Source organism: Python bivittatus, unplaced genomic scaffold, assembly GCF_059951505.1.
Source record: "Python bivittatus isolate LINGU-HERP-01145 unplaced genomic scaffold, Pbiv_v1 ctg000970_np1212, whole genome shotgun sequence".
Lineage (NCBI taxonomy): Eukaryota > Metazoa > Chordata > Lepidosauria > Squamata > Pythonidae > Python > Python bivittatus.
This window is the reverse complement of record NW_028277121.1, coordinates 4,300,122-4,326,617: the sequence shown is the minus strand read 5'-3', so window position 1 is coordinate 4,326,617 and position 26,496 is coordinate 4,300,122. Positions and strand designations below refer to the sequence as shown.

At 45.4% G+C, this 26,496-nt stretch overlaps 1 protein-coding gene across 7 annotated transcripts in view; it reads left to right on the top strand.

Annotated features, from left to right (window-relative positions):
* HTT (huntingtin) overlaps positions 1-26,496 on the top strand; it is a 165,077-nt gene that overhangs the window by 72,743 nt on the left and 65,838 nt on the right. For all 7 annotated transcript variants that reach the window (XM_088131224.1, XM_088131223.1, XM_088131222.1 and 4 more), the window contains 10 exons: positions 29-190; positions 2,661-2,716; positions 7,075-7,223; positions 11,925-12,061; positions 13,315-13,431; positions 16,865-16,987; positions 17,616-17,854; positions 18,108-18,250; positions 21,052-21,262; positions 23,518-23,659. In XM_088131224.1, the coding sequence (XP_087987350.1) occupies positions 29-190; positions 2,661-2,716; positions 7,075-7,223; positions 11,925-12,061; positions 13,315-13,431; positions 16,865-16,987; positions 17,616-17,854; positions 18,108-18,250; positions 21,052-21,262; positions 23,518-23,659 (1,479 nt within the window). The remainder of the gene's footprint in view (positions 1-28; positions 191-2,660; positions 2,717-7,074; positions 7,224-11,924; positions 12,062-13,314; positions 13,432-16,864; positions 16,988-17,615; positions 17,855-18,107; positions 18,251-21,051; positions 21,263-23,517; positions 23,660-26,496) is intronic.

The following is a 26,496-nucleotide window of genomic DNA, read 5'->3' as shown; positions in this document are numbered from 1 at the left end:
AGTTGCTGCCCTTCTCTTTTTCTCTTAGAATATTATCCATAATCACATTCGTCTGTTTGAACCACTTGTAATCAAAGCGTTAAAGCAATATACCACCACCACATCTGTACAGCTGCAGAGGCAAGTCTTGGATCTTCTTGCACAACTCGTTCAGCTGCGGGTCAACTATTGCCTTTTGGACTCTGACCAAGTGAGTACTTCAGCCTCCACTGCTGCAGAACAAGGGCTCAGCTGGGCCTCCTCCTGCAGTCAGTTTACCACTGCTCCAGTTCACATCCCGCCCATGTTAACCCTTTCAGCGCCCTAGAAAACTAGAGGAAAGATGTGGTCACTTAGAGGCGTTTCTATGTTCCACAGATCAACCACAGTACTGCTAACAAATGATGTGGGACGTTCCTAGAGACACTCTGGATCCATCAGGCCTCTGGGTTGGGCCTTTCTAACTTGTCTTCTACTCAGGCCCACACAGAGATTTATGCCAGCCATGGTCTGTCCACGACAGCAGTGTCACACACAGTTCTTCCAACTTCTGATCTTAGATCCGTATCCAACCTGAGCCCTGCTGGGTGTGTGGGCCATATGCTAGCTGGGAGAGGAGGGCGTGGAGTTCTGAGCCACTCCTGACCTCAGCACAGGCATTGGAATCCTCTGGACACAGTCCTGGCCATCTTTCCTGGCAGCTCCCCCTTTTGTCTCCCCTGCCAGTAACTCCTCCAGCTCAGGCCTTCAGAGACTGCTGAGCAAAACCCTCCACAGTCTCAGACTGAGTAAAAGTGGTAAGGATTCAACAGACCTGGAGGGCCACAGATTACTGATGGGGTGTGGGGAGGGCAAGGAATAGCCCTCCCCATACAAAACCACCAGCAACAAAATGGTTGCCACAGCTGGCAAAGCTGTTCACAGAACCAGGAGGCAAGTGATGTGCTGGGGAGCAGCAGCCCCCCTTTTTTCCCCCTAAGCCACGTCTTGAGCTCTGGAGAGCTCTGATGCATTGCTAGGTAGAGGGACGGGCCTTCAGGCAGATGGTCTAGTTTGTAGTCTGCCAGCTTTCCATTCATTTTTTTAAAATGTAAAAGCGCCTGTGTAAAAGATCAGGTGGGGTAGGGCACTTAGTGAGAGCAGGAAAACATGGCAGAGGACCCTTAAGCCAGCTGTTGGGGGACCCAGTTTCCATCTGAGGCGGTTGAGGAGGTGCAGATTCTTGGCTTCCCCTCAGACTTTTGGGGCAGAAGAGTTGCCTTGCTCTTTCTAGCCTACCTGGAGAGGAGAGGGCAGTTTTTCCTGAATGAGAGATTCAGTATGGTTTGCTTGTTGTTTGGCGGAAGGCCCTACTGGGAGACGCTGGCTGGCTGGCTGCTGACCTCCCAGAGGTGCTCTAGTCCTGCCCTGGGGAGAGGTTGGACTAGACCCATTCTATGAGGGCGGCACAGAAAAAGAATTCTTGGTAAGGATTTTCCATTATTATCTAGCTGCCATTTTGACTCTGAAATCAATAATTGCTTTGAATTTTCTTTTGGAGATATTGCCCTTTTAAGTATATCATCAGTGTTCTGCAAGATGTATAAAAAGGGTGCTGTATTCCTGGGATGCAAATTAAAATGCTTGTGTACTATAGTTTGTTCAGAGGGCAAGTTGTCCAACTGAAATTGGTTTGGATTGGTCATCATGCAGATGGAGGAGACAGGCAGATAGATCACTTCAGCTCAACACTGGGGTTTCTCTGATTATGGTGGCACTCCTTGTCCATGGCCGGTTTTTTATTCCCACCGAAAGGCAGTGGGTCTGGTCTCCCTAATGCTAGCCAGCAACCTCAGTGAAGAAGATCCCTCCATCAGAAATGGAATTGCAATGGCTTCTCTAGCAACATGCTCCCAGGTTGGGTTTCAGGAATGCCAAGGAAACAGCCAGCCACCAGTCTAAGGCCAAATGGAACAGGGTTCCCTGCCTGGAGAGATTTTTCTGAATTACCACTTTCCATACCTAAGACCAACCCAATATGTGGATTAAATTCAGACCACCTTATCTTAGCTCACTTTAACTTGCCCTCATGGTGGTTAAGGACAGGATATTTAAGAAGACCCTTTCTGCTCCTACGTTTTGCCCTTGGGGTGTTGGGACATCTGCTATTGCCTCATAAACCCTTTAATAATAATGAAAAAAAATCTCTCAGCACCCAGGTTTGTTTTATTTGAATTTTTATTCCCCAATATCCATTTTTCTAAATGTCACAAAACGTTGTTTTACAGCTTGTAAAGGACTATTGAGCCAATGTCAGACTATGTCTCATCTTTTTGCTCTATTGCCTATTCTGTGTGCTGTAGTGTTTTATGTTGATTGGTCAATGATTGTAATAAAGAATATCTGTCTATCCCAGTGGAGGAAAATTTGTGTAAGCAGAAATATCTTTCTCTTAGAGAGCTGAAAGGTAAGTTCTTGTCCAAAAAAGACAAGATGACATGAAAGACATTTGACAATTGAAGCCCTGTTCATCTCTTTTGTGCCTTGTTTTCTTCGATATGAGTTGTAGTTATGAACACCCAGTAATAAATCATTTATTGTTTCATCAGATGTCATAGACTGTTTTATTCTGATCTATATAGATATTGTGAGAACTTACCAATGTTTGCAGAAATTAATCTGGATATTCATTTTGCTTGTAGGTATTCATTGGATTTGTTCTAAAGCAGTTTGAATACATTGAAGTGGGCCAGTTCAGGTACATGTTCCTTGAATCTTATGTATTTATATGAAACTGAGGCCGAACCCAGATGGGGGATTCTGAGGTTTGTCTTTTGTTTAGTCCTCTTTAATCTTGCTGCCTCTTGATGGCAGTTGGTGGGAGAGCAGCAAAAGATGTGGGAAAAGCATCTTTGTTGCATGGACAGTGAGGCCAGCTCTCATTATCCTGCTGTATTGTGGCAGCTGCATCACAACAAGGGCAAGCTGGGAGCCCTGGCCCAGTTCCTCTCCCCGGTCTGTTAGGAAGTTGCATACAACAAATAAATCACTGTCGTGCTATCACACTGTCCAGTCTGGGAATGGTCTGTAATCCCACTTAAGTGGGTTCTCCAACTGTTTGGAAATCATGCCACAAGGGAAGGAGAGCACCAAAGGAGTACTAAAGGCAGTGGTCCTAGAAATACACTAAAAAGAAAAGAAAGAAACATGCATTTTTTCTGAGCCTTGTGGAGATATCAGTCATCTTGAGAGACGTGTGTTCACCATTGTTTCGTAGACAGGATTCCACTTCTTGTTTCTCTTCTTCTTGGGGAGTAGCTGCCCTGATCTCAGAGTATTTCTCCCTGGTGAGTTGAGCAGTTAGGACTCTTTGGAGCTCATTAAGAGCTGAAACTTCTTCACATCTAAGTAAAAGTCTCTGATTTCAGAGTCAGACGGGATCTCAGTGGAAAGGAACATCAGCTGTTCCCAAGGTGAAGTAGAATTATCAGGAGCATAAAACTGCAGCGGCAAAGACATTGTTACCCTTTCCATGTGACTGAGAGTTTGACCACCCGTGAAAAGACAGGGAAGGGGACCTGGAAGGTGGGACACCTGGCCTTACGCTCTGATGCCGTGGAAAGCTCTTCCAGTGGCACTGAGAATGAGGACTCTGGGGCATGATGGCTAGAAGCAGGTGAGTCCCTGTCTTTCTGATCCTCTCTTAGCCCCTCTAGGATGAACAGTATACCCCAGATCTTGGACTAAGTCAAAGTATGATGATGAAGAAGTTGAAGAGACTGTGAGTCATGGAAAAAGAAAGTGTGTGGTCTGTCAAGTTCCCAGTCTCCATGCTGAAGAGATAAGAATTAAAGAATGGGGACAAGAGAACAGCTAAAGGCAGATCTAAGCATACATAGCAGATCTTTTCCCATCAGATCTCTCTCTCTGAATCCTCCAGCTTCACCTCAGTTTGTTTCCCATTGGGTCTTTGTGATTCACACCCGAGTTGTGCCCATGCACAGAGCCTGTTTGGAATTCTCTAGGGCTTATGGAAATCTTGGCAGGAATTCCACCTCTGTGTCTAGGCCCTGGTCACACTGATCCTCCTCCGTGTATTTTTGATCACTACACACATAGCACGTTTGTCTTCTGAGCTCATTTCTGATCAGACTGGTTCCCCCCTCCCCATTTCCTCTACATTTTATTTATTTTGTTCTGCTTATTTTCTCTTACTTTCACATATGAAGATTTTTGACAATAGTATGACTGTTCTGATACTTCTTAGGCCTTGACTCTGTGGCCTTGAAAGTCCCTTCTGCAGGTGCCAGGGTTGAGTTAGCAGATGTTCACTCACAGACAGATACAACCTTTGCCTTTTGTGACCTGGAGAAGGCCATGAAATAGATTCCTGGAAGCACTGCCAGATATTTACTAAACAGGCTTGCCACAATTGCTAATCCTGTTGCAGCTACTCTTCAGAACAAACTCTTAATGCTGCATATTTCAAGGCTATCTGAGCTCCTTTGATTGTCTCCTTCCAAAGTTCCTACTGTGCTTCAGAAATTGCTTTGAGGCACATCTGAGATCTCCTGCATTGCTATAATCACTGGTGAAAAAAGGACAAAGAAGCAATTTTAAGTTCAATAAAAGGGTGTCTCACTAAAACAGAACTGGAAGATCAGTTGTGTCCTCCAAATTGGATAATAAGTCTTCTGCATTTAGATTCTGTTGAAAAAAATGCTTATTTAGCATTTTGCTGTTTATTTCAGATTCTTTAAGTTCTTAAGCTTATGATTAAAATTTTCTTTCATCAAGGATTGAAGGCAAACTCACCCAGCATTTTCAAACTTGTTGTTTTGAAGGTCTTTAATAGCTTAGAAGTAATTAGTGAGCAACTTCTGAAAGTGATTAGCAAGTGAAGTTAGCGAACGTAATGTCCTTTTAAAGGCACCAACTGAGGTTGCAAGCAAGATGGCTAATCCTGTTGTCTCCCAGCACTCAAACCCACAGGAGACTGTTGTCCTGCAGTCTTCTCATGAGGAGCAGCTGTCTGGAGTGCATGTGGGCGATCTCCTGCCTCTCTTTATCTGGAGAGGGCCTGAAGAGCCGCTCTACTCACTGGCTCTTCATTCTTCACCATAGTTGTTGGCTCTGCTTTTGTGGAGATGTCTTCAGTCTGCCATTCTTCCCCCAGAAGCCTAGAGTTGTAGGGCTTCTATCCCTGGAGGTTTTCAAGCAAAGTTTGGACAGCCTTTCATCTGGGATGGTCAGAGGATTCCTGCTCTGGACTTGAAGACCTCCAAGGTCCATCCCACCCCAATGATGCTATGAAAATAAAGAGCTGAGATGCCTATGAACAGCCAGGCTGAACACCAGGACATGCTTTCTGTCAATCCTCTGGTCATATTTAGGCTGGCCCATGTACATCTTCCTTTTGAGACTGAGTTGGCAAGATCCTGGCATTGGGACACACAGTGCTATGAGGAAGGATATAATTGGCATGATAAACAGTTGGCTCAAAGGGCAACCAAATATCAACTATTCTTTCCTGATTCCTGGCCTACAGGAAGCAACCAAGAAGGTGCATTTATTTATTTATTTATTTATTTTATTTATTAATTAAATTTATCTCTGCCCATCTCCCCCTAATGGGGGACTCTGGGTGGCTCACAAAATCCATTAAAGCAATATATATATATATATGTTGTTTTAATGGAATATATATATATATATTTATGGAATTTATATATATTCATCATATATATAAAAATCTATAAATTTTCCCAGCATGGCGGCCTCTACTCTTTCGCTTCTGCTCAGGGCTATGTGTACAGGCTCCTGTTTGCTGCTAATTTGGCAAGACAGAGGAATCTGCTCCTGTTTGGTTGGCCAAACCTGGTTGGACTACCAGCGATTGCTTGGCAGTGCAACACACGTCTGCCAGTCAGTATGCAAAGGGAGTTAGGGTGGCTGTTCATGGCAAATGCCACAGTGAAACTGATCATTCCTGCATGGAAGCTGGCCTGGGGGAGCAGCAGTTGTATTGAATTTCTGCACTAGAGATTGAGAATGCACTCTGTGGGCTTTCTGGAGAGTCATGAGATCGAGCGTTCAAGTTGTGGGGTGGGGGCTTTTGTTAAGCTTTGGGGAGAGAAAAATAAAAAGTATTTCTGCTGTGCCTTTGTTCATCAGCTCTGTTAAGGTAAACTCATTGCTCTTTGGTTTGGGGGGCTCAGTTCTTTGGCTATCTGTGCAGACATTGGCAGCATTTCATTCTGTTTCTCTGTTTTCTTTGGATTTTATTTCGAGGGCGCAAACCATATTATCTGTTTTTATGTCTTAAACATTAACAAGATAAAGTGCTCGAGGAAAGATAATGTCAATCCTTCTTTTCCTGTTTTGAAAACAGAAGTTCCCCCGAGACAGAGCTACTGTATATGGTCTTGCATTACTGCCAATTCCTTGCCCTCAGGATATAGGAATTGTCACAAATTAATACCATGCAGACTTTACAAAAGCCCTACTTTTACTGAGCATTTATGAAATCATTTGGGCAGAATAAAGGCCAGATACCAACACAGAAGTACCTTCTCTTATCTGTTTTATTCATCACTCTAGAATAAACTATAATCCATTTCCCCTGGATTCCTTTTTTTTTTCCTGCAGGATTTTATCCTGCAAGTGAGCCTTTGAAGTTGCTTGTGCAGCTGCTGCCTGGAAACACCTTACCTGCCTTTATTGCGGAAGGCGGGATTCATACCTTCACTCCAATCACTTTGGTGATTTGGCCACAGAGTTCTGGCAAAGTCACCCCCTGCACCAGCTTTTATCTAGAGTTCTCTTGAGTGATCTAGAAAGAAATATTTGATTTACCTTTGCAGTTTCTTCTGTCACGGGGAGGAAAGACACTCAAAAGTTTTAAAGGCAGAGAAGACTAGGGGTATAATATGTTCTGGCTCATGTGGGGAGAGAGGAACAGGAAGAGAAAGAATGGGAGAGTTTATTTTGGGTTGTCTTGCGGAGCACAGATTGGATGGGCCTTCTCTTCCAGCATTGCCCTGTATGAAGGACCACAAAAAGTCCTGCTCTGACTGCGATGAGTAAGTCCAATGTGTCTTTTTCTTTTTTCCCCAGGGAATCGGAAGCAATTATTCCTAGTGTCTTTTTCTTCCTGGTGTTATTGTCTTATGAGCGCTACCACTCCAAGCAGATAATTGGAATTCCTAAAATTATTCAGCTGTGTGATGGAATAATGGCCAGTGGAAGGAAAGCAGTGACACATGGTAATGAAAGATCAGAAGTCATTGAACTGAAGTCTTGGTATATCATGCTAAAAATTGTAGGGGCTTGTGCTCTCATATTTAAGAGTAAAGAAGGCCTAACAAATGTCCTCTGCAGTACAGTTTGTATTATTTTATTTTATTATATTATTTTTTCATTTGATTTATATAGCCACCCATTTCACAAATGTGGCTCTGGGTGGCTAACAACACATTAAAACCATAAAAAAATAATATTAACAAAGTATAGCAAACCTACAGTGGTCACCCAGGATAAACCCTCCCAACCCACAGGCCCTGAAACACATCCAGGTCTTCAACAATTTACAAAAGGCCGGCAGGATTGGGGCCAATGTAATCTCCGGGGATGTGACGTTCCAGAGGGAATTTTATTTAAATGTAGCCATCCATATATAACTGTATTTTATATTCTCAAGGATAAAGGGGAAGTCAGCAGGATAGAAAGAATGGCGGAAGCTGCTTTTCCAAGAAGCCTCCAGTGATTAGCATTGGGTTTCTACATCTCTTCACGTCCTACTTTTTCCTCTCCTTAAGAAGAGGCCTTCCATGAGAATCCTGTGGCCTTTACCTTAACCCTAACCCTATTCGATCGGTCTGTCCCCAGTGACTGATGGACCTGGATGGGTTCCAGAGGGAACTGGAGGTTATTCCTGATGGTCTGCTGCACAGTCCAGCTGAGGCCCTGGTTGTCACTTAGAACAAGAGGGCATTTGAGGCCTTGAACTGGATCGTGCCCATGTGACCTCTCCCTTCCCATGGATCCCAACACTTTCCATGGTTTACAGAGGAGCTAAGGGAGATGAAATGGGTTAAGAGACGTCTGGAGCGCTGCTGGAGATCAACGAGGAACGAACTTAACTGAACACAGGTGAGAGCCCCTATTAAGGCCTACCTTGCGGTGGTAAGGGCAGCGAAGCATCAATACTTCTCCGCCCTTATTACCTTTGCAGATAGCTGACCAGCAGCCCTATTACGGTGACCCGGACCCTCCTGAGTAAGGGGGGCCCTGAGGTTTATCTTCAGGGTTGTGCCAAGGAATTTGCACAGCATCTGTCAGATAAAATCGCTTGGATTTGCTCTCAGTTGGATGCCAGTGTTTGTATATGTCCTGTGGAGATGCCTGGGGTCCAGTCTTGCCCTGTTATCTGGGAGCAGTTTGAACCTGTTAGACTTGAGGAAGTGGACGGGGTCCTTATGCCTGTGAGCTCAGCCACCTGCTCTTTAGACTCATGCCCCTCCTGGCTGACTAAGGCTGCTGGGAGGTGACATCTGGGTGGGTTCTAGTGGTGGTGAATTCATCCTTGAGGGAGGGGGTTGTCCCTTCACCTCTTAAAGAGGCGTTGGCTCACCCCCCGCCTCAGGAAGCCATTGGAAAGTCGTCCAGTGTCCAGTCTTCCCTTTCTAGGGGAGATTGTAGAGAAGGTGGCTGTGCAGCAGCTTCCAAGGACCCTTCAAAGGACCCCTTTCAGTCAGGATTCAGGCCTGGATATGGGATGGAAACAGCACAGGTCGCACTTCTGAGTGACCTCTGGCGGCAGCTGGATGGATAGGGCATACATTCTTGTTCTACCTGACCTCTCGGCAGCTTTTGATACCATCAACCATGATGTCCTTCAGACTGGCTTCTGGGGCTGGGAGTGGGCGGCACTGTGTTGTGGTGGTTCTTTTGCTTTTTCTGAGGCCGGTTCCAGCTGGCGTTGATTGGGGGCGAGAAGTCCTGCTCTCAACCCCTGCTGTGTGGGGTGCCGCAGGGTTCGGTATTTTCTCTGCTCCTGTTTAACATCTGCATGAAGCTCCTGGGTGAGATCATCCATCACCATGGGGTGAGGTATCAGTATGCTGACGACGCCCAGTTGTGTATCTCTGCTCCTGGTGAGTTAAGTGATGCTGTTGATGTCCTGTCCCGGTGGCTGAAGGCTGTGGGGGTCTGAATGGGGAACAACAGGATTCAATTAAACCCTGGTAAGACTGGGTGGCTTTGGGTTTGGAGGACTTCTGTATCTGGGGATTTACCATCTTTGGTCCTCGGTGGGGTTGCACTACCCCAGACAGACCCAGTGCACAATTTTGGGGTTCTTCTGGATTCACGATTCCTGCTCAAAGAGCAGGTGGCAGTTGTGGTCAGAAAGGCCTTTGCACAGCTTCGTGTTGTATGCCAGTTGCGTCTATTCCTAGATCGGGGGACTCTACTCACAGTTACTAGTCATCTCCCAGATGGACTACTGTAACGCGCTCTATAGGGGGCTGCCCTTGGAGAGTATCCAAAAGCTTCAGTTGGCGCAAAATGCGGTGGCGCAAGCAGTTATGTGTGCTTCAAGAACTGCACACGTCGCACCCCTGCTTCGCGAGCTGCGTTGGTTACCAGTTTGCTTTTGGATCCAAGTGAAGGTGCTGGTTTTGACCTTTGAAGCCCTTCATGGCATGGGGCCGGGTTATTTGAGGGACTGCCTCCCCCAGTGACATCTGCCCGTCCCATCAAGTCCAGCAGGAGAGGCGTGTTGTAGGTCCCGTCAGCTGGGAGTTTCATTGGGAGGTCCTAGGAGGAAAGCATTTTCTGCTGCAGCCCCCACCCTCCGGAACATCGTTCCTCCCAAGGTGAGGCTGGCCCCGACCCCGTCGGCCTTCCGGGAGGCCCTTCAGACACGGTTCTGCCAACGAGCTTGGGGGTCCCGTGGTAGAGCCTGTGGAGGCTGTTGATGCACTCTCTGTATGCTGGCCGCCATTTTGGTTTTTTATTATGTTTTCATTTTTAATTTAAATCGTGGCTTTATTGGTTTTTATGTATTTTACTTTTATGTATTTTGTTTTATTATGTACGCTGCCCTGAGTAACTATGTGAGATGGGCAGCTATAAAAATATGATAGATAAATAACTAAATAACGTCCTGCTGTCTTCCTTGGGCTGGAAGACTCTCTGTATTGTATTGAACTAGGATAAATGTGAGTTCTTTATCCCAGGATCAGGCATCTACTGTGGGAAGGGATACATCTCACTCAGCAGATGTGCCGCACTGTAGGAGGAGAGCCTTGCTAGTCCATGGTAGCCAAAATTGGGGAGTCTGGAGGCATCTTTTCCGACTAACAGATTTTGTGGAAGGGCAGAAACTAAGCTAACCTTCCTTTGTCCGGCAATATGAGCTGCTGCAGAACACTTTGCAGCCTGGAAATTGAGGTCTGTGTTCGACCTGCAGAATTGGACAGTGGTTTCCTCTGCAATGCCAGATGGGGGAAAAGAGCCTGTGGCTTCGGTTCTTGGTGCCTAAGTCCATATAATTTGGGGGTGAGGAGCTGAGAATTGTGGATATTACCTTTTTCATTAGAAACTATTGATTTTATTAAACATAGGTTTCATTTTATGTAGTTATTTGTAAATGAAGTTTAAAAGAAAAGCCCATTTTAGTAATGTAGATTTCCTTTCTGAATTACTTTTATAAAAATAGTTATAGAAATTATACACAACATAAATGGATATATTGTTAACTATTCCTGCTGAAACAAAGCTCAGGCAAACATTTCTTCCTGCTGAAAACCATATAAAGCTATTTTAAAACATTGGGAAAGTTACCTTTTTCACAACAGAAAGAAACTCAAGGTTGCCTTAGGCTATTTAATAGGGACGTGCAATAATTCCTAAAAATCTGGAGTCAGAACTTTTGAAAGTGTAGCGTTTGGAACATCTCGGCAGCAACTGTGATGAAGATAGACTAGCAGATTAAGTGAATTAGGAAGAGTTTCGGCTGCCACTGCATGGTTAGAGCTTTCTTCATTCAAGGAATAGGCTAGCAGTGACCTTAATTTTGCAGATCCTTTCTTTGGTCCACCTGTTCTAATAGTAATGGACGATTGTTTCAAAATCCCAGGGATATTTGAATGTCAAGTTTTGCTGAGCTCCATCTTTTCCCAATATGCGTTTTGTTTGAGTCAAATGTTACAGGCCTCAATTTATCCCAACATTTGTATTTGAGTTGATCTATTTTGACTCCCCCCCCCCCTTTTATCTCTTGTTATTTGATGGCCAAAGGCCATAATAAAACTGATCTGCCTCAGCTTCTTTCTGGAAGTGTGACCCCAACGCTTGCTGGATTCATTTTGAGTTTTTCTGGCCTGCCTATGAATGTTGCCAGTCACCAGACAGACTGGATATAGTAGCTGGATAATTTATTGTAGAAAACTACAAATAAGGGTCATTTTTAGAAGTCTTCACCTTTATTAACCCAGTTTAAACTTAAGGAGTAAAAGAACTCCAGGGACAGTAAACGGTTCAAGGGGAACATATCTTTTGGAAGTCATTATTGCACCTGCTGTGGCCATTTCAGATTCTGCCCTCACAGCCACTTCCTTCCGTCTTCGCACGAAGGTGCCAGGCCTCTGTGCTTTGAGTTGAGGGCTCTTTCAGCTCTGCTGGGGAGAGAAGAGGTGCCTTTCCCCTCGGAAAGAGGTCTTAGGTGAATCCTGGTTTTTTGTCCGAGCTACGATGGAATGTTCTTGGGCCGTCATTAAAAGATGGCATTTGTGGTAAAAAAAAAAGCCCCTCTTTTGCTTATCCAGAGTGAGCAGTAGATGTCCTCATCCTTCAGGATAACCTGAGGGAATTCAGTAAGAACTAATTTTGGGCACAGAGGTCTCTGGATGAGAGGAGATAGCTTGTGATTTTAGTACTGACAATCCTCTGTTTTTCTTTAGCAATCCCAGCACTGCAGCCTATCGTTCATGATCTCTTTATATTAAGAGGAGCTAATAAAGCCGATGCTGGTAAAGAACTGGAAACCCAAAAAGAAGTTGTGGTCTCGATGTTGCTGAGGCTTATCCAGTATCATCAGGTAAACCCTGGTAACTTGTTCGTATCCTAACGTGTTCATAATTCAGTGTTGCTGTTTTTATTCAGAACATGTCTAAGAGATTGCGGCTTACCTCAGACCCAACAGAAAGAGTTTCCACTGTTTGAATACGCACGTTCCTTGTGCTGCCTGTTTGCTGCGCAGATCCTGATCTTGCTTTGTGTAAACCTTGGGTATGCCCTAGGACTGAATACAGTAATTAATGAACCTAAACTTAAAACTTGAAGCCCTGGAGGTGCTCCGGTTTTCCTACACGCATTATAGCAGAGCTTAGATGCGAATCTTTTAAAAACCAGTGGTACCTGGCCTTCCAGGAAGGCAGGAGACGGCATAAAGCTGCTGCAAGTGGGGAAACTGATCTGCGTGGACAGTGCGGCCTCTGTGGGCCAGGGCATTGCTTCTGTGCAGCACGTGCTGTGCTCCAGTGTGGGACTTCAGATCCAAAACAGCCAGCGGGGCCCAGCAACATGTTACTGGCCAAGCATGATGGTGGGCCACACCACAGGCTGAGGGAGATGGGTTTATTGGGCTGCCCCTCAGGACCTGCCTGCTCGGGGTGGGACTGAGGGGAGTTGGTGTCTTGGGGATCGCGCTCCCGCCTCCAGAGCAGCTGTATCTGGGTGACAGCAGGCAGCTCCCAGCTCTCCTGGGGCACGTTAGCAAGGTCCGGCAAGATGAACTTCTCTCCAGGAAAACCTCTTGCTCAACGAGGCCAGGATCCAGGCAGGGGTGATGCAGTTGGATGGCCCAACGCCATCTTGCTTGGTGATCGAGCAGGGTGGATGCCACCGCCCGTAGCCTGGCACAAGGGAGCCAGAGCAGGGTGGGTCTTTTCTCTGATGTTGGCATAGTGGGGTCCTGAGCCGCTGCAGCTGCTGGAGAGGCCCTGGCCTCGCTGGAGAGCTTGCTGCTCCTCCACAGCAGGGTTGGCTCCTGCTTGATGCCAAAAGAAGCACACAAGCTGGCCCCCGACTTCAACGGAGTTTGAAGGCTGCTGATTCTTCTCGGGCAGCGTGAAAGGACCGGAAATAAACAAGCTGCACTTCTGGAGAAGCCCCAAAGCCGTGCACTGAGCACTGTTTTTCCGCCATGCGGTATGTGCTGTCCTGCTTTATTCTGCAGTTTCCCATTCTTGATGCTCATTAGCTCGATTTGATAGGAATCGTATTAGAGAAAGAAGCGTATTGAGATGCAAGACGGACTTGGTGTGTTCTGTGGCTCCTCTTTGTTGACAGGTGCTGGAGATGTTCATCCTCGTGTTGCAACAGTGTCACCGAGAGAACGAAGAGAAGTGGAAGAGATTGTCACGACAGGTAGCAGACATCATCCTCCCAATGCTGGCCAAACAACAGGTTAGGATTTACTTCTTGTCACAAAGGGCTGTCGATGAAGGCATCGCCTATTTCTGTTCGCAGCAGAACTCCTTTTCTTTTCCGTTCTGCCCCTTACCAGTCTGTGCCTGCTACCGGGCGCGGCGGGGTGGCTGAGGCTTCTCCAGACGCCTGCTCGACGGCAGCCCCTGCGCCTGGCCGGCCAGTGAGGGGGCCGCTTTGGCACCCGCCAACAGAGAAGAACGCCGTCTGGGTTTGGTGGCTCATTCCGCCACGTACTTCACACGCACGGCTGAACCCGTGTCGAATTCTCACAGCCCCAAACTCATAATTAAACAGTATTTCAGAACTGTTTTGATTAACACATGCATCAGAAAATAAGCAGGAATAACAAATCTATTCAAAGCAAGAAAAATCCCCCTAGCGACCATTTCGTGTTTTGGAGACTGGGGCTTTGGTATCATCCCTGGACCCTCCTTGCATTCGCCCCTAAGATTCAGCAACATATTTTGGAAACAATCTCTAGTAATCACAAAGAGTAAGATCATGGGCAAGTCCAAAATATACGGAAGGTTTTTAAGTATTCCAGACCAATGGATGGGCTTTATGACTGAACTTCAGAAATGCTTGGGAATTCAGCTCCTGGCCTTTTCAGTTGCGCACTTTTTTCAAATGTCCACTTGATGACGAAAGTATTGACTTTGGTCATTTATTTACTGTCATTCATTTGGATAATTTATATCTAATCTTAAGAAAAAATACTGACTCATTGTAGCAAAAATACATCTGAGGCTCTGCTTGTTCCACCTGCAATGGTTTTCCTGTCCTTCCACCAGACTTTTTGGAGCGTGCGACGGCCATTCCCAGAGGAAAAGTACTTAGTTACCAACATAATTAATTAAAAATGAATGTCTGTCTTTTCTGCTCTTTGGTTACGGATTGTTTGCATGCTAAGAGGGAAACACCTGTCGGTTCCAAAATAGGTTGCTCCCCGAGGTAATGTGCAGGGAGCCTCCCAGAAAATCCCCCCACCCCCCAGTCCTCCCGCCGGGAAGCAAATGCCTCGAGAGGAGGGGGCTTTCCAAGCCTGACCCGTGGCAGCTGCCAGTCTAGAGCCAGGGCATCGGTCTTCCCGGGGCGCTGCCCCCCTTTCTGATGACCACATAAGGGGCCGGGGAGATCATCCCTCGTGCCCAGGGTGGGAAGCCTCCCAACCCTCCTGAACGCCTCCAGCAGAAGTGGGAAAGATGGTGGCCTCGAGGGAGCTGCTGCTCCCAACTGCAGCATCGGCTGCCCCATGAAGGAGGGGGTCTTCCTTCGCCGAGGCCTTGGGGCAGCCTGGACTGTGTTATCGGAGGTGCTCTGTTAGACCTGAACAGAGGGCTGGACTAGATGGCCAGGCCTCTGATTCTGCGAAAACCTTTTTTTAAGTTTGCATTCTGGAGACAGTAGGGAAGCCCGTGCGGAGAGCTCAGTGGCCGCTCGCCCCTTTGCTTTTTCAAATGTCCTCCAGGTTAGCCACTTGAAAATTGCCCATAATGCTTTTAGCAGCCAGGTGCACATCAGCTCTGCTCCCCCCACCCCCCGACTGCAGGTGGACCCAGAACGGCTGCCCCACAAGCCAAGAGCAGCAGGAAGGAGAACCGGCCCCGGCAGGGGAACAGAAAGACAAGCCTCCAGCCAAATCCCAGGCCAGGACGAAGCAGCCCGGGGGCCCTCCGCAGTCCAGGCCTCCGAGAGGCTGCTGTTTGAGCGGCCTCCTGGGGCTCCTCCGCTGAAGCCGAACTCACTTCTGAATCTCTCTCTTCGAGGGATCGGAGCTGTCGGTGTGCTTTGGGGCACCCCGACGGACGAGCGGCGCATGCCCACAGTGCTTGGGAGTTTCGTAATATTACCAACAACAAAAGCTCTGGTGGAGGTGTTAAAACAACTCTGTGAGCGATTTTAGCCGCTGTTGTAAAAGCCATCTCTGGTTTTGGGAAAATGGGATGGAACAGGAGATGGCCCAGCTATGCACATCTGAGAAATATTTTTAAAAAGAATTCCAGTTGTCAGTTGAAACATAGTGTTACCATTGTTTGGCTCAGAATTTGGAAAATGTTTGACTTTGAATGGAAGTAACGATACCCCCCACCCCTCATCAAAAGAAAAATACGCACTGCCTAGTATTTTGCTATGGAAATAGGCAGTAGTAGTAGTAATACTATGAAGCAAATGGAAAAGTATTATATTTTTAAAAATGAAACACATGTGCAATTCAGGAAATAGCTGAGAGAATGTACCTTTTCCATAAAGGTATCTTTGATTCTGTATATGAAAATATTTTATATTCTCTCAGTCACATACACTTAGATGTTACTACCTTCTAGCAGCCACACAACGTTAGGGGTTTACTGTAGTAGGTTTTGCCTCTTTTCAGCTCTGCAGAAAGTGCTGCAGGTGGACAGGGGCTTTGATAACATTGTTCCTCTTAAAGAGGCCATTTTCAAATAATAGTTGCCTTTAGTGTTGGAAGAGGAATGCCATTTCTTCTGGACAGTGTACAAAATGCAAACAATAGGATCAAAATTAAAAGAATGATGAACCGATGAACCAACCATTTGCCATCAGCCTCCAAAGACCTAAGGCAGGAGCCGGTCTTCCCTGAACTCCAGAAGGTTGTAAGAGTGGGGGTCACCCTTGCCTTGGGGGGCAGCTGCTCTGAAGGGGGCCCCTCCTGTCACACCTCATATCATCCCACCAGCAGCCCTTGTTCTGCCAGCCCTCCCTCAGCCCGGCTTCCCCTGTTCTCCTTCCCAGGCTGTCACAGAAATCTGGCTTAGGAGCTTTGAGCAAGTTATCGTGGAATCTTTGATGAGTTCTTTGATGTGTGGAAGGGTTGGAAATCCTAAATGCGGCTGCAGAACTTGAGTCCTGGGACTTTGGGGGCAATAGCTCCTGGTGACAGTTCAGAAATGCATTGCTGCTGCACCGGGGAGGGGCGTTCTTCCACTTCCCTCTAACTCAGCCTCTAGTCCTCGGGTGGCCTGGGGGGTCTCCCATGCAAGGAATCTCCAGGGCTAGTCCTGCATAGCTTTTCAAGTTCCACCAGGGTTGGCTTCGGGCTGCCGTTCAGCTGAAGAAAGGCTGATTCAAGGACGCGGTATCTTATATTAAGTTTCAGTGTTGCAGCAGCCTACATATTTAAGTATTAGTGTTCTGTGACATTTAGCATTAGGTCAAATTCAAGGAAGTCATCTAAAATTCTACATATATATTTGAAATACGACTGAAAGGATACCCAGATTATAGTATTTTGTTGCTATGAACTTTAATGCTCTGCTGTCACTGTGGTAGCCAGGTGAGAAATAATTTCTGCATTTTTAAACAACTCTTTTTCACGTCCCTTTCATTTCACTGTGCTGATTGTAGCTGTTGGTGATTCTGGTTTGTTTGTTTGTTTGTTTTTAAATAGATGCAAATAGATTCCCATGAAGCTCTGGGGATATTGAACACTTTGTTTGAAATCCTGGCACCGTCTGCCCTGCGTCCAGTGGACATGCTTTTGAGAAGCATGTTTGTGACTCCCAGCACAATGGTGAGGATAAATGCCCTTCCAAGAACGAGCTTAGAGAGAAGGAAGAAGGAGTTGCTGTCCCCGGAACGAAATACCCAACCGCCCTCTTTCCTCTCCTGGAGGTCGGGGTTGAGGGGTCGGGTGAGGAGGTTCCCTTTGGACCAGCCCCTCTCCGTCAGCTCCGCCTACCTTGAGGAAGGAATAGGAGGAGGGGGCACTATCTGCGGCGGGGTCTGAGTCCAGTCAGTCAACAGCTGGCCGTTTGCTTAATGGCAAACGTCCCTGTCTGGCAGCTTCCCTCTGCTCCACCCTAGGAATGCATCCTATTCAACCAGCCGAAGAACTGCTATGCATTTATCTTGTTACTCATTCAGATATATGCTGTCACAGATAAGCTACATTCTTTTTGGCAAATGAACAAGTCTGAAGGTACGGTAGGTAGGTAGGTAGGTAGGTAGGTGGGTGGGTGGGTGGGTGGGTGGGAGGGAAGGAAGGAAGGAAGGAAGGAAGGAAGGAAGGAAGGAAGGAAGGAAGGAAGGAAGGAAGGAAGGAAGGAAGGAAGGAAGGAAGGAAGGAAGGAAGGAAGGAAGGACAGATTTAAATAATCAGTATTTTGTATTTTTCTCCCCCTCTCCTCCCTTTTCAATAGGCTTCAGTGAGCACCGTTCAGCTATGGGTATCTGGTATTCTTGCTATTCTGCGGGTCTTGATTTCTCAGTCAACTGAAGATATAGTTCTTTCTCGTATTCAAGAGCTGTCCTTTTCACCTTATTTAATCTCTTGTCAAACAATTAATTGGCTGCGAAATGGGGAAAACAGAGTACCTATAACTCAGGAAATCCCCATGGAAGAGCAAGATCGGTTTCTGCCTGAGGAGACATTTTCCAGGTATATGTTGTAATAAGCTGCTGTTGTTAAAAAATCATTAAAAAATAATAATAAAGCAAGTCTTTGAGATAAGGAATTGAGTAAAGCTTCCAGGTTTCTTTTGCTTTTGCAATCCAGCAGTATAATCTTGCTTGAGGCAAAAAAGATTGATGCATGTACCACATGCCTGACTATGCATATAGTTTTTTCCTTTTTCCAAAGTAATGTTTTGCCTTTTCTGTACTTCATTCCTGTCCTCTAAAAATCTCTTTAGGTTCCTAATGCAGTTAGTGGGAATCCTGCTGGAAGACATTACTAGCAAGCAACTGAACGTGGAGATGAGTGAACAGCAACACACATTCTACTGCCAAGAATTGGGCACCCTACTTATGTGCTTAATTCATACCTTCAAATCAGGTACTACTCATCTCCTTCTTGCCCCCTTCGCAGCTTGACCTGAATGTGGGAAGGCTCGAGCTGGCCCAGAGCTGCACACATGGGTCTCCATGCTGCATGTCCCTGGTAGACATATCCTGACCTGCCAGTTGACTGGCATGGAAGTTCTACAGGATATAGAGAACTTGTCCAGAAAGGTAAGGAGGGGCCAGCCGTGGTTCTGAGGAGGCAGGATGGGACCACAAATGGATGTAGGCAACAATATATAGGCATGCACAGCCCTGTTTCCAGTTTAAATCGAATGAGCGTGTGAAGAGGGATCATGTCAGTACTGATGTTGTTAGGCCAGAAAAGAAATAAGGGGGATTTATAGTGTGTGCTGCTTTTGGCCATGCAGGTGTATCTGCTCTTCCCCAGGTCATTGAAAAAGAAAGTCTATTGCGCATTTCATGATTTACAGAGTACCTAGTAGGGATGGGAAGCAAAAGTGATCTTAGAGGAGACTGAGAGCTCAGAATCCTGCAGCAGAAATGCTGTGTGAAGTAACCAGTTTAATGTATACATGCACGAAATGAAAAATCCCCTCGATTTGTCATTTCTGAGGTTCTGTAATGGTCTGTGGGAATGACCTTGGGAGACAGGAGGAAGTGCTGCAGATTAGCCAGCGGTCAGATAATTGGCAGCGGAGCCTGCAGAAGGAATGGGGGCCTGGCAAGCATCTCAGAAGGGACCCTCCCTGGCTTCTTGGACTGTAAAGGCGAGGCGGGGGGGGGGAGATGTACTTTCAGACTCGCAAGATTCTGTTAATGTAACCTTACTACAAAGTTAGAGTTAGTACTTCTGGGCGTGCTTCTTGTCTGGACTACCTTGCAAGGATGACAGGTTCACACTAATGGGATCTTCACAGGAGCTGAGTGTGAATTCACACTGAGAGCCACCTGAAGAATCTCAGCCCCAGGTAAGTAGCCATCTTCTTCTGGGACAAGAGTCCACCCTCTTCTCACTAGACCCCAAGGAAGTGTTACACAATGGAAAGGGAAGAGACCCTTTTGGGGGGCCTTCTGTGGAAAGGAAAGAACTGGAGTGGGACATTGGTGGCCAGCGGTTAATCTGCAGAAGCTGAGAGGAAAATCTCATGTTCTTTAATTTTTTTGAAGAAGAGGCTTTTAGACTCATGGTGAGGATATGGTGAGCTAGACATCCCTGAGGAGCAGGGACAGCATTACATATGAAATAGCCAACCAGAGGATGGATCCTGGCCAGTGAAATCTCTCCAGAGAAAGGAGAGATTGTGGAATTGCCCACATGTACCCCGGACAGCTGCTCCTCTCAAGTAGACTGCAAGAACTGGGGGTTTTGCGGTCAGCTGGTGAGTGGAGCCGCTAGGAATTGAGAGATTCCATCTACGCTCACAACTGTCATATAGCCTGTATGGACATAAAGCTTGGCCGAGACTCATTTCTTAATCACTTTTTGAATACTTTTTATTGCTTTTTAAATATTAAGAACCTTTGGAACAGCACGTTGGATGGCATTCACTGGGTGAGTTTCCTTCAATCCTTAACGAACAAAATTTTAAGTGCGACTTTAAGGTCTAAGCAATTTTTGGGAATAAACGGCAAAAGGGTGAGTGTTGCTTTTGGAAATTTATAAATGGACTAAGGGTCTAGATTGACTTGAAATGGTATTTTCAAATTAATTGAAAATCCTTCCCGTGGGAAAATGGCTCGTGTTTTGAATTCCGAAAAAAACACCAACATGATAGGATGGGACTTTGAAGGTTGGACACCAGAGGGGGCTAAAAGGAAGTAAAGATTACAGTTAAAGGAAAGAACGCCTATTTGACTTGTTAACACAGAGTGGAGCAAAATACCTTAACATCAAATGTACTGACGCTTATATGTGCACAGTGAACTCAGAAGTTAATTCCAAGAATGTCTGCCATCATAGATAGACTCTGTGTGAATGATGTTTCAGAAGAGAATAAGTTGCACAGGATAAGATGGAAATAGATTTGAATGTGGATTCAAAAATGATAGGCTACAAGAATTATCTGGAAAAAGATGAAATACTGGATATACAAATGAAACCAGCTGATGTTTTAATAATTAAAAGGGACATACAACCAACCAACCAGGAGACTTGGATAATTTTCCTATATTGAATTTACAAAAGAGACCTGTTAAGATTTTGAAAGACTTGGTGAGAAGGGACAAAGAAAAAAAGAAAAGAAATCAAGTTCTAGGATATTATTTGAAGGGGTTGAAGATCAAGATTGTTAAAAGTAAAGGGAAGGAATTTAAAGCTGGTTTATTTGATCAAGGTTAAAATAGATGATGTTATTTCTGGTAACCCTTAATGGATTTTTGCTGATGAGAACTGAAGGACGTGGTTTTAAGGATTTGTCTAATGAATGGAATGAAGAGATTGTTGTATTTTAAGAGAAAGTGATAAGTTGTTAAAATTGTGTACACTTGTTAAGACAAAGGGGGAAGCTACTTCTTTATATTTTTTCTTTTTTGTGATATTATCTTTTCTTCTCTATTCTTTTATATTTTTCTTTTTTCTGCACTATTTACTTTTCCTATTTTATTTTTTGTAGTATGTATTCGTTTTTATCTGTACAATTGTAATACTTAATAAAATTATTTGAAAAAAAGAGTCTTTTGACGGTACGGTAAAATTTTCATTTCAGGGAAATAGCATTTAGTGATATTTGAACAAACAAAAAGCAGAGGAGAGGACTGAAATATTTTGGTGGTACCCAAGCTATCAGTTGGACCTTATTTATAATAATATTTTTAATTGTTTCTGTGTTTCAGGAATGTTCCGAAGAATCACAGCTGCAGCTACCAAGCTTTTTACAGGAAATGGACCCCATAATCTTCATTTCTATACCCTTGAAAGACTAAATGATCTTGTTAAGTCCATGATAGCCACACATCCTTCTTTGGTACTTCTCTGGTGTCAAATCTTGCTACTTGTTAATTACACCAACTCCTGCTGGTGGTCCGAAGTTCATCAGACTCCCAAGTAAGGCTGCTTTTAAGGTCTTCGAGTATTTTTCTTGGCCCAGTGTGAATGTTTCTTCATGCCTTGTTTTCAAGTGCTGCCCCTTGCTTTACAAATCTTATTTCTCAGGTGAAAGTTCATTATATGTAGATTTCAAAAACTAAGACTTTCCCTAGTTAAACTTTCTTCTGATTCTGATTTTAGCGGCCAACCCAAGATGTCTTGTTTTCCTGCTAACTTGCTGGCAGTTCATCTTCCGTCTGAAGAACTGGATCTGTAATGTCTAATTGTAAGGAACCCCAAGGTTCCTTTGAGCAGTTTTCCCCCAAAGAAAATAGTCCTGGGAAGCTTGCTTGCTAGAGTTGGGTGGGCCATGGAGCCCATCCTGTTTTTCAGTGCAGGAATCCAAATGAAACATCTCTGAAATTTGACTGTCTAGTCTTTGCTTGAATTCAGGGGAATCTGACTTCTTATAACTTCAGTCCATTCTTATGTGTCCTGCACTCTGGAATGATAGAGAACAGGCTTCTCCTTCCGTGTGACATCATTTTGGTTATGTGACAAGTGCTATTGCATTCCCTCTTGGTCCACTGCCTTGGTCTCCTGACTGGAAAGGCAGGATATCTGTTTAATAAATAGCACTAGATGAATAGAAATATAATTTCCAAATCATGGAATGTAATAGTTCTGTTTGAGTCAGAAAAAAACATGCACCATTGTGTCCTCTTCCAAACATCTCTTGAAGGCTGCAAATGGGCAGCCAGGAAGGGACACAAGGTCCTTCAGAGGAGGGGAAGCTCAGTCCTGCCAAGGAAGAGGGCCTGCTGGGCCTTGAAAAAAAGACACCTGAAGGGATGGTCTTCGAGTACCAAAAGGATTTGAGAGAGGAAAACAAGAGGCAGCGAAAGGACCTTTGATTCCAGAAGGCTGAACATGGTGCTGTTGTGGACTCAGTTCCCAAAGGAAATGAGTCTCCCCACTGGCAGGATATATTCAGGTAGAGGGTTGGATAAATGTTGGGAGGGGTACTCTCTTACATTCTTCAGCAGGGTTTTTTTCCAGAGTGGGTAGTGTTTGATACAAAATATTAACCTTAGCTTTTTCTTTTATTAAGTCCTAAACCTAGAATGCGTCAGTTCTATGCTGTAGGATAAATTGAGGATTATGCCATGGCATCAGCTGTGTTGGAGCAGTCCTATATCCAACCTGAATAACTGAAGAATCTGAGTCAAACTGTCAATGTACTGTACTGGCTGAGGTCAAAAGGCCTTCTAAGGAGGGTCTAGGCAGAGCCTTCCCATCTTCAGAAGATGCAGAGCTTCAGAAACACTAGGGCTGACCTGGGGGAGTTGTGTCCATTCATGGAAGAGGCAGAGAACTCTTCTCTTTGATGTTGTGGGCGCAGGGCACCTGCCAGGCCTAGAGGAGCCAGAGTCTGAGCTGCTCTGGTGGCCAGTAACTAAGCTTAGGCCAGGCCAATCTTCCTTCAGCTCTGTGCCCACCTACTGGAACAGCTTTTTACTAACTGGCTGTCTTTGTCCTGGCAGATTCCGCTGCCCGTTTCTTCCTTAGTCCTCTGCGACGTGCTTTACTCCTTGGATTTCATTTGTCCTTGCTAATACTGATTTCTTGCCCTGCTGCCCAGGGGATTAAAGACACAGTGCTGAAACACACAGCTAGGACAGCTTCAGTCCTTGTGCTGCTTGTGTAAACTCCCTTCATGACATCTGGGATTATTCCTGCATTGGTAAAGTGCCCCAGAGTGGTGAGCCTAGCAGCCCAGCAGAGTTCTGAACATGGAAGTTTCCAGCCTTACTCAGACAGCATAAGCGGGCTTCCCTCCTCCATCTCATGTGTTATTAGTATTTCCAAATCCAAGCTCAGATGATTAAAGAATATGCGCATTGCGTAAACTCTCAGAGCATCTCTGCAGCCTCAGGGTAAATGCATGGGGAATGCTAACCATTTTTTCTTGATCTTTTTGATCATGTGCTTTGATTGGACTGTGCATTGTGATATTGACTCAAATGCTGCTTCAGTCTGTATTCTGTTCTTGAGCAGGTTGTGTGCCACAACTCCTACTGGTGGCTGTCATTTATGAGAGGAAATAGACATATCTGGAATGTGTGTTTCCTCCCCTTTAAACATCCAGTGTTGTACTTAAAAAGAAAACGAGAAACTAATTCTAATTGTTGTTCTCAACAAAGAAAAAAGATCTTCTTGTTTCTAGAAATTCAGGCCTGGAGTTTGCCATTAAAACATTCCTTCTCTTCCAGAAGGCAGAGTCTTTCAAGTGCTAAATTGCTCAGCCCTCAGCCCTGTGGAGGTCCCCATGAAGAAGACTGTGGCTCCAAACTTAGTATCTGTAATCGAGAGATAGTGCGGAGAGGGTCGCTCATCCTTTTTTGTGATTATGTGGTAAGCTCTGATTATTGCAAATGATGGCCATATTTCAGTTGTCTTTCATGACTCGTCTTCAAGCATATTTTTTCCTCATCCGTTTCTTTTTTGTGCAAAAAATAATCCAAACTGCTGTTGCTGATCTAAGTTCTAATCGAGTGAGCATTCTTCTCCTTTCTGTACAGTCCTTGTGGCTCCAGTACGCTTCCTTTGGAACAGTCTGTAGCTCTCTGGATGGGTAGACTTCAATTCCAACAATGGCCGAGGTGGCTGGGGAATTCTGGGAGCTAAAGTCTGGAGACACCAGGGGAGGAGAGCTGGTCTAGAGCTAAGCTACTGGGTGAGAGTCCCTCCATTTCTAGTAGGTGTGCTCAGTGGTGCAGCTCCAGCTGATGCCCCCACTTCACACTTGTTCAGTGCTATGCCAGTAACATGGCTGCAGTTGTTCTACTGAACTTATTTCCTTGCGTTGGTCAACTGTTTTCTTTACTGATAACTTTTAATTTTTGTTTACTGTGTTTCTTAACAGTTTTATTTCTTTCACCTCTTGGAATCACATTGGGCATTTCCTTTCCTCTTGATATCTGGAGTTAGATGATCTTGAAGGCCCAATTTTATAAATGTAGGCCATACATTCACGTATTTCAAGTGGCCATTCTCTCACTCCAACTCATACGCATTCACTGCTGTCAGTCATTTATTTACAAACTTTCTTAGGAGAACTTGCTCTTTCAGCAGAAGGCTCAGCAGCAAAACGTGATTGGGTGCATCTGAGCTATCTTTTGGGCACTGAAAGTTGCATATTCAGGAACAGGCTGGCCTTCGTTGTTCAAAAGGGATTGGGAGATCTTTCTTCTCCAAATATGGTTTGGGTTGCCCTGGTAGCAGACAGTTCTCTCTACAGATGAATCTGATGCCTAAAGAACTTCACTCTTCAGCAGCCCCTCAAGGGGAACATCTAAGACCTCTCAGTTTTTCTGCACTCATCACAGCAAAGAAAACGGCAGAAGGATAAAAGCCACAACTTAGTTCCTTTGACTCCCTTTGTTCCTCCAACCTTAGCAAGAATGCTGTTGGGGCTGTTTTCCTCAGTTCTCGTATCTCCCTTTCTTCCAGTTGCCAAGTGTAATAGTTTCTTTTCCACCATCACTGTAAGTTTACCCAGCTCCAAACCTGGAGGAGAGGCAGAAGGAGCCGGACATGAGATCCTCCAGAGAAACTGAAATACAAGAGAAGTTGTTTCAGTGTCAGCCGCTGAATAGATGATGGCATCTATTACATTGCTGCTCAGCTTGATGCTGCAAACATATGAGGAAAGCATATTTCTTCTTTATTAAGGGTTTGTTTTTCTGCTATACCTCTTGGAGATTATTGTTATTACTCTCCTTACTCTCCATTATTTATTTGGAAGGGCTGTCTCCTTGCCTTGCTGCTACGTTTGGTTCTGGAGGACTGCTTGTGCTTCTGAGAACAATCCACGGCATTCATCAGCATCATATCTTTAGACAGATTAGCATTAGGACTCATCGTGCCTTCCTCCACCTACTACATCAGTCAGCTCTCTACCTCTGGGTGACTGTCTCCTGACCACACTATGGTCAGAGATGGCAGAACCAACCTTGTACGTAGAGTTGTGCTCCCAGGGCCAACTAATGCTGAGATGGCCCATTTCAGCTTCAACCCTCTGCTTGAACAGATCTGGGGAGGGAGGTCTGACTATGTTTCCAAGGCTGCATTGCTTTCAGGTTGATTGTTCTGTGAGCTGCACAAGAATATTCTCAACCAGGCCTTGAGTAGATCTCTTTTCTGTTAGTATTTTGCTATCTACATTATCTCTTCCATTTACTTTGAACATAGCCAAAGAATCTTTTTTGTGGTTCTTAGCATCCTTTACCAATTTCAGCTCATTCTGAGCTTCAGCTTCTTGCATCAACTCCAACCTCTGGACCACCCTTGCGTCCTCTTTCTCGGTGGCTCTTCTTCCTATATGTGTTCTCTTTTGTTTTCAGATACTCACTGAGGTCTTGTGTAACCGTGTTGGTTCCTTTTGATGTCCCTACCTTTTTCCCCACCACTTTGGAATTTCTTCCAAATGGGTTTTTAATATCTTCTGTTATGGGAACCCTATTCCTAAAGTTAGCTTTTTAAAGTCGGAACCGCAGGAGAGTGGGCACCATCTGTATCTCGGGGGAGGCTGTTCCAGAGGGTGGGGGCCGCGACAGAGAAGGCACACTGCCTTGGTCCCACTAGACATCAGTGTTTAATGGAGGGGACCTGGAGTGTACCCACACTATGAATGTACCAGGTGGTCAGTCCCTCAGATATCCAGGCCCTCTGCCCTAAAGGGCTTTATCAAGAACAGCCCGCATCTTGAATTGCACCTGAGAGGCAACTGGCAACCAGTGCAGCTTGCATAGCAGCGGTGACCCATGGGCGTACCAAGGCATGTCCGTGACTGCTTGTGCCACTGCCTTTTGTACTAACTGTAGCTTCCAGAGGGTCTTCAAGAGCAGCCCCATGTAGAATGCATTGCAGTAATCCAGTCCTGAGCTGACCAAAGCAGGAGGGTCATCCCAGTTGAGGCAGGGGCAGAAAATGAACCTTCGCAAAGGCCCTCCTGGCAACCCAGTCCCTACAGGAGGACCCCTCACAGCAGAGTAGGGCTGGCGCTGGGCTGTCGGAGGACTGTCTGGATTTGGATCCGTGCTTGTTTCCGTGTTTCTGCTTGAGAAGAAGATGAGAAGATCTCTATTGGGGAATAAGGACCATTATAGTGTGAAGATCACGGATACTCTGCATAGGCTCCAGGAATTCAGAGCTATTCTGCATCATGTGAAGTTTGCCGTGCCTCAATC